Source organism: Megalops cyprinoides, chromosome 19 (genome assembly GCF_013368585.1).
Source record: "Megalops cyprinoides isolate fMegCyp1 chromosome 19, fMegCyp1.pri, whole genome shotgun sequence".
Lineage (NCBI taxonomy): Eukaryota > Metazoa > Chordata > Actinopteri > Elopiformes > Megalopidae > Megalops > Megalops cyprinoides.
The window spans coordinates 2,563,940-2,573,939 of NC_050601.1; the positions used below are offsets into that span (position 1 = coordinate 2,563,940).

The 10,000-nt window shown below is 57.3% G+C and overlaps 1 protein-coding gene across 1 annotated transcript in view; it reads left to right on the plus strand.

Moving 5' to 3' along the window:
- Positions 1–10,000, plus strand: part of LOC118794520 (BAH and coiled-coil domain-containing protein 1) — an 83,029-nt gene that overhangs the window by 46,901 nt on the left and 26,128 nt on the right. Inside the window, exons 4-10 of the mRNA XM_036552779.1 lie at positions 1,305–1,430; positions 1,756–3,954; positions 4,759–4,873; positions 5,321–5,529; positions 6,206–6,364; positions 9,465–9,721; positions 9,995–10,000. The exon at positions 9,995–10,000 is cut by the window's right edge and continues 331 nt beyond it. Of these exons, the coding sequence (XP_036408672.1) occupies positions 1,305–1,430; positions 1,756–3,954; positions 4,759–4,873; positions 5,321–5,529; positions 6,206–6,364; positions 9,465–9,721; positions 9,995–10,000 (3,071 nt within the window). The remainder of the gene's footprint in view (positions 1–1,304; positions 1,431–1,755; positions 3,955–4,758; positions 4,874–5,320; positions 5,530–6,205; positions 6,365–9,464; positions 9,722–9,994) is intronic.

The window sequence follows — 10,000 nt, forward strand, 5'->3', positions numbered from 1 at the left end:
AATCACTTTGTTACAGATCTGAAGTGTAGGAGGCGGGGCGGGGGTGCAGAGATGATCCCTGTCTGTCTTCCTTTCGGATGGCTGTCTGAGTGGTAGTCAGGGGAGGATTTAAGGTGGTTGTGTGTTTTCTAGCCACGGGATATGGGATAATTGTCTGGTGTGCTACATCAGAAATACTCTTTAAACCTTTTAGAGTACCCTGTAAAGGATCCAATAGCATGAAATTAGCTGTGATACATAAGCACGCGTGTGCATGCGCACACACAGACACACACACACACACACACACACACACACACACACACACACACACACACACACGCCTGCATATGTGTTACACCCATGTTATGTTTTTGATTATTATTTTCCCAGTGTCTTTTGACTGCCTTTTTCCAGGGTCTGGGAATAAATTAGCCTAGTTTTTTTTTTTTAATCCCTCTGGAAAATGCACTATGCACAGCATTTTGTGACAATCTGGACTGTAAAAATGTGCTGCAAAAAATAAAATTTGATTGATTGATTGACATGCACACAGACACTCACACACTCATACTCAAACACACACGCTCGCGCGCACACACACACACACACACACGATAAGGACGGGTTTCATTCTGGGATCATCGTCCTTGTGGAGCCCTCTCCCAGCCCCGGCTCACAGGAGTTCAGTGCTCTCTGAGGCGCCGGCTTGCTTAGAGGCTGTTTACCTCCCACTGACCCCTGACCTCTGACCTCTGACCCCTCAGAGAGCAGTCTGTGCAGGCAGTGAGAGACTGCAGCTGTAGGAACAGAAGGGCCAGTGTTCCACTGCTCGCCCGGGTCCCGCGTTTTCAGAAACCAAAAGCATTCGTTCTTCTCAGTGCCTGAGACAGCGCTTAATGTCTGCTGTTTGCAGTGTGGGCAGCACTGTACCATATTGGTTAACGGGCAGGACACGTAACCGAAAGGTTGCCGGTTCGATTCCCCAGCACTGCTGCTATATCCTTGGGCAAGGTACTTAACCCACAATTGCCTCTCTAAATATCCAGCTGTATAAATGGATAATGTATAATGTTGTTAAAAAAAAACTAACCTATATAAGTTGCTCTGGATAAGACTGTCTGCTAAATGCCAGTAATGTAATGTCATAGAAGATCATCCTCAGACCCTTCAGAAGCAGGACTGAGGCCTGTGGCCTGTGGAGCAGAGCATGTTTGCTGTGTCCCAGACAGCAGCCTGTAGGGCCGTGGTGGTCAAGGAAAGCGGAAGTTTGTTTGTCATTGGTCCTCATCAACACCCCACCCCCCCCACCCCTTCTGTCTCAGCAGCCCCCGGGTATACCCGCTTCTCAGGGAGTCTGGCCCCCACTTTCCTTCCCATGAGCCACCTGGATCACCACGGCAACAGCAGCGTTCTCTATGGGCAGCACCGTTTCTATGACACCCAGAAAGGTGAGTTGAGTTCAACAAAGGATGAATTAGGGGGGAGAAAAATATCAGCCAAAACAGAATAATCTAATGCAGCATATGAATAATAAGGAAGGGAGCGCTGGACCACTGCGCTGATATTGAATTAGATAGAGGCTGATATCTAATAAGGACATTGTGAAGCATGGAGGCTAGCTGGAGGGGCCCAGTCTTGTGGTCGGTTTAAATCACATGATTTTTGCCTGTTTGTTGAAGCGATTGTTGATTAGCTTGTGCTGGACAGCGTCTGTCTCAGAGGCCAGTCTGAGCCCGGGGAGTTCCAAAATGCTGTTCTGTTTTTTATCTGCAGAGAATTTCTATCTCAGAAGCCTCCCGTCCCAGCCTCCCCTCCTCCCATCCAATCACAGCCTCCCACCGCCCCCTCGGGCGGCGCCGGGACACCCGCTGGGGTCCTGCAGCCGCGAGCGGGACGCCGGCCTGGGAAAGGGGCCGAAGGAGGGCGAGGCAGAGCGGGGGCACGTCCCGGGCCACAAGGAGAAAGAGAGGCCTGGCGGAGGCAAGCAGGACGGCAAGGACAGGCAACAGCATGGACACCACCCCCCGCCTCTGCCCCACCCCCACCACCACACCCCCCACCCCCACTACCCCCCACACCCCGCCCCGCTGGAGGAAGACGGCGGCCGGGCCGCGGGGTACAAGGAGGACTCTCTGTCCCGGGGCCGGCCGCTCAGCGCCTGTCTGCTGAACGGGAAGACCCCTGGCGGCGAATCGGGAGCTGCCACCAAGAGCGCTCTGTCCAGCTGCGGCGCGACGGGGGGCGGGGCCGGCCAGGGCAGGCACATGGCGGGCGGCGGCGGCGGCCGCTGCTCCAAGGAGGGCGTGAGCGGGGAGATGAGGATCAGCGAGAACCCCTCGGACTGCCTGGAGAGGGGCCAAGTGCTGCACCACTCCGTGCCCTATTCCATGCCCCCGCCCCTGCCTGTGGGTCCGGGGGGGGCCGGAGGGGGGAACCCCTCCGGGGGCTTCCACTGCCTGCAGCTGCACCCCGGCCACGCCCACCACGCCCCCCATCCGCCCCCTCACCCCCACTCCCACCCCCACCCACACCACCAACACCACCCCCACCCCCACCCCCACCCCCACCCCCACCACCCCGACTTCTACTGCCCGCACCCTCCCGCCCCGCTCGCTAACCCCTCCCCCCACGAGAAGGGCCCGCCTGCCCCCGGCGGCCGCGGCGACCCCAAGGTGACCGGCCCCACCTTCGTGCCGTCCGTGGGCCACCTGGGCGACAAGGCCAGCGGGCCTTTCCAGCTGGGCAACCCGGACTGCAGGGGGGTGGGAGGAGGGGGCGGAGCCGGGGGCGGAGCCAAGGAGCGGGGTGTGGAGAAGGGGGGTGGCAGGAGTGGCAGCGGCGGGGGGGTGCCGGCTGTGCCCCCGCCCCCTCCCCCTCCCCCGCCTCTGCCCCACCCCTCTGGCGGTTGGCAGAGGAAGCAGCAGCAGAGCCATCAGCAGCAGCAGCAGCAACAACACGCCTACGCCAAGGCCGACAAGGCCCCTGATTGGCTGCAGCCGCACCACCAGCACCTGCAGCAGCAGCAGCAGCATGTGGCCGCTCGTTCCCGCAGCGCCGACTGCATCAGCAGCGCCGACGTCGACGTGTACCGGCCCTCCCTGCCCCAGGGGGCCAAGGCCGGCCACGCGGGGGGGGCGGTCGGCACGCTGCCCTACCGGGACTGCTCCCTGTCGGGCCCGCCCCCCGGTGCCCCGCCCCGCGACGGGAAGAGCGCGCCTCAGCACGGGGCCGCCGCGTGCGGGGGCGGGGGGGGCTGCGCCGTGCGGGAGGGGGGGCAGAAGGTGGCCCGGATCCGGCACCAGCAGCACGGCAGGCCCGGCTCAGAGGGGGCGGGGCCCGACATGGTGCTGGACAGCGGGGGCGGGCAGGACCACGCCAAGCGCAAGCCGGACGTCTCCTCCCTGGGCTATGGCAGCCGCGGCCAGCAGCAGGGGGCGCCGTTACCCCCGTGGACAGTGCAAGGACACCAAATCCGGGTGGAGGAGGAGCAGAGAAAGGCCTACATGGAGTCGTTCGGCGGGGGTGGGGCCCGCCAGCAGCAGCAGCAGCAGCAGCAGCAGCAGCAGCAGCAGCAGCAGCCCGGGATGGGCCCATCTCCGGGCCCCCAGGACGCCCACATTTCCCAGGGCGAGGGGAACGCCATGAAGAGCCTCCTGAAGTACAGCAGCCAGCAGCAGCAGCCCTTCGGGGGCCTCGGCACCCTAAAATCCGGGCCCGGGGGGAACAGCTGCATTCTGCAGAACGGCAAGCAGGGCCTGCCCCCGAGGAAGGGCCCGGCCAGTGACGGCGAGCGGCCGGACTGCGGGGGGCGGGGCCGGGAGGCGGGGGAGGCGCACGCGGGGGAGGGGGAGGTGCGGCAGCCGCCCGTGGGCATCGCTGTCGCCGTGGCGAGGCAGAGGGACCCGCCCTGCCGCCCCCTGGACGCCCACGCCAGCCACAGCCGCCAGGGCCGGGTGCTGCCCGCCATGAAAGGTAAGAGGAGGGCAGGGACCTCCGCGTGCCGTCGCCGTGGAAACAGGAGCTGGGTGGGGTTGGCGGGAGGAGGTGGGGTTGGGGGGAGGAGGTGGGGGGGGGGTTCTTTGGCTGCCCGTTTTTTTTGCGGGGGAGGGGAGTTTGTTTGCTCTACCTGTCACACACCGTCCTTTGGAAGACTCTGACTGATGAAAAATAAACAGCTGGGCCCTGTCTGTGGGGCTTGGCGTGCAGGCCGCTGTGTGCATGCAAACAGCCACATGCCTGCGTCTCCAAACGGAGTAACGTTAGAGAAGACTCCAGAGAGGGTGCGTGGTGGGCTCGCTCACTGGCAGAGCGACACAAAATGGCTGCCAGGGGGGAAGAGGGTCACAGGCTAGCAGAGAGGGTGGGGTGCAGGCCGACGTGGGGGGTGTGGGGGCCCTGAATCCCGCCTGCCTCGTTTAGCCAGCGGTGCATGCCTCTGTGCTTACCAGCCACGCGTGTAACCATGCAAGAGATAAGCTTGCTTTTCGTTGTGGGGATGCGGGCTGCCTGTTCCTCAGGAGTGTCTGTGCTGGGTGTGTGTTCGTTCTCTCAGGAGTGTCTGTGCTGGGTGTGTGTTCGTTCTCTCAGGAATGTCTGTGCTGGGTGTGTGTTCGTTCTCTCAGGAGTGTCTGTGCTGGGTGTGTGTTCGTTCTCTCAGGAGTGTCTGTGCTGGGTGTGTGTTCGTTCTCTCAGGAGTGTCTGTGCTGGGTGTGCGTTCGGTGTTTGTTCTCTCAGGAGTGTATGTTCTGAGTGTTTTTCGGTGTTCTGTTTTCTCAGGGGTGTCGCGCTCTGCTTTTCCGCTGGATCCTGATGGAGACGAGGAGAGGAAGAGGATGTGCAGCGAGCAGCTGGGCTTGTCCTGCCTGGACAGAGAACGAGAGCTGCTAATCAGGTGACGGCTGGCTCCTGACTCACCTGCTCTTTTCTGTCTCACCTGTCCTTCTCTCTGTAACCCTAACCTGTCCTTCTCCCTTTCATCTGTCTCACCTGTCCTTCTCTCTGTAACCCTAACCTGTCCTTCTCCCTTTCATCTGTCTCACCTGTCCTTCTCTCTGTAACCCTAACCCTTCTCCCTTGTACCTTTTTTACCTATCTTCTCTGCAACCTTCACCCATCCTTCTCTCTCTCATCTGTCTCATCTCTAACCTTAACCTGCTCTTCTCCATTTCACCTGTGTCACCTATCCTAACTTTTAGTCTCACCTGTCCTATTTTTCATTCATCCCTCTGCCTTCACTTTTTCCGTGTCCTGTCTCTCTCTCTCTCTCTCTTTCTCTCTCTCTCTCTCTCGTCCTACTTTCAGTCTCACCTGTCCTCTTTTCGGTTTCCGCCAATAACAGGGACAACAAAGACAGAGTGGAGTTTGCCAGGATCCGTCCCTCCAGCAGTTGCCACGGAGACCTCACCTCCCACCTCATGGTGCCAGGCGGGGCGTCCTTGCAGTCCAGCCAATTAGGTGCCGACCCCGCCGCACACGCCCACCCGGCCCACCACCACTGGATGCCAAGGACAGGAAGCCCCTCCCTGTGGATGACGGGGCATTCCTACGGTTCGTACCTGAGCCTGTCATTCATGCTGTCTGCAGCTTTTCGCACAGGCCTCAGTGTGTAGTCACCATGAGTTAGCACTGAAAGCAGAAATGCAGTAGTCTCAGTGGAAATACAGTTTAAATGTGTATGGCTTGACATTAGTAGTACGAATGGGTGAATTCAAATTGTAAGATGTACTTCCCATTTTGTAAAAAGATGTACCGTATCTCCTAGCCTGCCTTGTATCTGGTGCGAGTCCAGCTGTTGGGTTAAAGCCACCTCGCTAAATACGTTTATGAAATCGGTAGTTAAAATACAAAATACACACTGTGAAATGTGTGTTCTGTCCACCGACAGCCATAGCTCTTGCATCCACTTCAGAAGTGCAGAGATGCATCACATCACTTTGCACATCATTGTAATGCAAGCTGTGGAATATATGCAGTAATTGCCTGTGTCACCGCCATGCTGAAAATCTTGCATTGATTTCTGATGAATATGGTAATATCGCCACAGCCATACGTTTTATGTTCTTTTTCATTCCTGTCTGATGTAACCTGGAGGAATCTTTCTGCTGAAGTGGGTTTAAATTGGTCTTCAGATTGTTCTGTCTGATTTCTGAACTGGAGGATTGCAGTGGTAAGGGGGAAGGCCTGGTTTCCCCTTGATTGGATTGGATTGTTTTTTTTTCTCCAGGGTTGAGCCACACGGCGCTGCATCAGAACCTGCCGCCTGGCTTCTCTGCCGCCATGCCCAGCCCCCTGCAGCCAGTTCTACCCCTCCCCCAGGACCCCTCCACCCAGCTGGTGGTGCTGCCCGCCGAGCCGGCAACCCACCCCACAGCCCACCCCCTCGGTACGCTGTCCTGGACTCGCCTGCCTCCCCTTTCCCCTTTTCATCCATCCTGTTCTCTTTGCCTTCCTCCCACGGTCCATGCCCCTCCCTCACACCCTGGCCCCTCTGCCAAGAAAACTTCACTCTCCCCCATACTCTGGCACCTCCTCCAGTTTAACTGCCCCCTCCCTCACATCTTGGCCCCTTCTACAATGGGACTTCCCACACACCCACTACCTGGCCCCTTCCAAAATTTAACTTGCCCCACATTTTGGCTCCTCCTCCAATATATCTGGTGCCACCCCTGTAGCTCTGGCCCCTCCCCCTGTAAACTCTGACCCATACCCCAGTGGCTTTGGCCCCTCCCCCTGTAGCTATGCCCCTCCCCCGTAAGATCTGGTCCTTCCCCCTGTAAGCTCTGACCCCTCCCCCTGTAAGCTCTGGCCCCTTCCTCTCTGGTTTTGGTCCCTCCCCCCGTGGCTCTGGCCCCTCCCCCGTAAGATCTGGTCCTTCCCCCTGTAAGCTCTGACCCCTCCCCCCGTGGCTCTGGCCCCTCCCCCCGTGGCTCTGGCCCCTCCCGCCGTGGCTCTGGCCCCTCCCCCGTAGCTCTGGCCCCTCCCCCCGTGGCTCTGGCCCCTCCCCCCGTGGCTCTGGCCCCTCCCCCGTGGCCTGCTTTCCCTCCTCCCTGCCCTCTTTGCCTGCAGATGCTGTCTTTGTGGCGGCTGCCCCACGCTCTCTGTTTCCTCCGGCCTCCTGCAGGAGACCTTGTGCTCTCATTTCCCTGCATTTATCACCCTCTCCCATCTCCCCGGCAGCCTCTCTCTGCAGCCTGCTCTGTTTTTCTCCGCGTCCCATTTCTCCTCTCTAATTTTAGCCCCGTAATGCTGTACCGGTAGTCATTCTTTGTCTTATCTCAGCAGAGAGGGGCCTTGTTTCGCCAGCTGTTCTGATCACTTCTGTGGGAAAGCATCTCTGCCTAAAGCAGAGTGAGACGTAGCCGTTAGAACAGCACTGTGCTTGTTTAACGCGCTTACGAGGACACGAGTTGCTGCTGCCCTTGGCTCTATGTATGGGTGTATGACACCGTGTGTGTTTGTAGGTTTCTGTGCGTGTGTGTTTGAGTGTGTGTGTGTGTGTTTTTGTGCTTGCGTGTGTGTGTGCGCATCTGTGTACTGTGCGTTTGAGTGAGTGCCTGCATATGTGTGTGTGTGTGTGTGTGTGTGTGTGTGTGCGTGTCTCTATGCGTGCACTGTGTGAGTGACTGAGCGCACGTGCGTGTGTTCAGTATTGTAGTGTACTCACAGCTGATGACCTCTGCTCTGGGAGAGTTAGCCCACACATGTGCCTCAGCCCTGTCTGCTCCCTTCCTGCCCACTTCCTGCCCCGCCCCCCTCAGGGACAGGTCTTTGGATAGAGCAGGACGCTTTGTGAGGTCTCTCACACACACACACACACACACACACACACAGGAAGAAGCACAGGAGGAGGAAGCGTGATCTCTTCCCTGTTACTGTTCTGTGACCTGCACAGGCCCACCTTCAGGGGACAGGCTTTGAGTCTGAGCTAGCTTCCTTCCTCCACAGGAGCTCCAACACGAAGGGGAAGCGCGACTGCATAAGCCTTCCCCAGGGAAACATTAGCCGAGCGGGGGTAATCTTTCAGAACAAAGGTCCCTGGTGTGTGACAGTGGGGGGGGGGGTGGGGGTGGTGTGAGGGGGGGTGGAAGGGGGCGGAAACCCTGGCATTAGTAAGCTCTGCGTGGAGGGAGGAGAAAGAGAGAGGACGAGAAAGGAGGAGAGGAAGATAGAAAAGAGGAGGGGACGCTGTGTTGGAAGGCAGTGGGCCGAGTCCCTGGTGAGGAGGAGGAGGAGGAGGAGGAGGACTCATGAACGCGCAGCTGCCTTCTTGCTCCCCGACGTCACGCTCCGGGGGACTGGGAGCTCTCCGAAAAACGTGGGAACCGGCCCTGTCGTTGGTCTACATGCCACGGCCGTGCCCTCACTGGGAGGAGCGTGGGAGGGGCCGCGCTCCGGGGGGGGGGCATAAATTCCGAGCCAGTCAGAGTTCCTGATCTGAGGGACTATTCATCATCATTATCATCATCATCCTCATCAACGTCGTTGTTAATGTTCTGGCCATGTTGTTGCCATAACTCTCAGTGCAGAAAGTGTATTCCCAGTGGGGTGTGTGTGTGTGTGCGCACGCGCGTGCGTGTGTGTGTGTGTGATGGGGGGTGGGGGGGATCTCCATTCTCCCTTCAACTGCTCCTCTCAGGAAACCAAGTGTAAAGGAATATGTGATTGTATACAGTCAGAAGCAATTGTGTTAGAGTGATGTGCATATGTGTGTCTATGTGTGTGGGTCAGTGTGAGAGTATATGTTTGTGTGAGAGTGTGATATGTATAGTATAGTGAGTTTCTGTATGGGAGAGTAATGTACGTGTGTGTGTATATGAGAGAGTAGAGTGTGAGTGTGTGTGTGTATATACGTGAGTACATTGTGTGTGGGTGTGTGTGTATGAGAGTACAGTGTGAGTGTGTGTGTATATATGTGAGTACAGTGTGTGTGGGTTTGTGTGTACGAGAGTACGGTGTGAGTGTGTGTGTATATATGTGAGTACAGTGTGTGTGGGTTTGTGTGTACAAGAGTACAGTATGAGTGTGTATATGAGAGTACTGTGTGTGTGTGTGTGAATACAGTGTGTGTGTGTGTGTGTGTGAGTACAGTATGAGTGTCTGGGTGTGAGAACAGTATGAGTGTGTGTTAGTACAGTATGTGTGTGTATGAGAGTACAGTATGAGTGAGTGTGTATATGAGAGTACAGTATGTGTGTGTGTGAGTACAGTGTGTGTGTGTGTGAATACAGTGTGAGTGTGTGTGTATGTGAGAGTACAGTATGTGTGTGTATGAGACTACAGTATGTGTGTGTGTGTATGAGAGTACAGTATGTGTGTGTGTGTGTGTGTGTGTGTGTGTGTGTGTGTGTGTGTGTGTATGAGAGTACAGTATGAGTGAGTGTATAAGGACAGTGTGTCTCCGTAGGCAGGCAATGCTGACGACTCTCTCTCTCTCTCTCTCTCTCTCTCTCTCTCTCTCTCTCTCTCTCTCTCTCTCTCTACAGACGTTATGGAGCAGCCTGGCCTCTGGCCCCCAGTGTACGGCGCCCGGGGGCCCCCCTCTCACATGCAGCACCCCGCTGTGTACTCCCGCTCACAGTTTCTACGGCAACAGGAGCTCTATGCACTGCAGCAGCATCAGCACCAGCAACAGCAGCATCACCATCAGCATCACCACCATCACCACCATCAACAGCAGCAGCAGCAGCACAGACAGACCCCACAGGGAGTGGAGTTACAGCACAGACACGGCCACTCCCAGGTAACACACACACAGATACATACGTATGCAAACACACACAAATATACACACACACACTCTCTCACATATGCAGATACATGCACACACACAGATACATATACATACACTCTCAAATGCCAAACAGATGCATACACACACATTCACATTCACATTCACATTCACATACACACACACACACACACACACACACTGACGCACACAGAGATACACACACACACACTTGCTCCTTCACATGCCTTCCCCTGACGCTCCCCTCTCCCCACCCCCTCACAGGTGCAG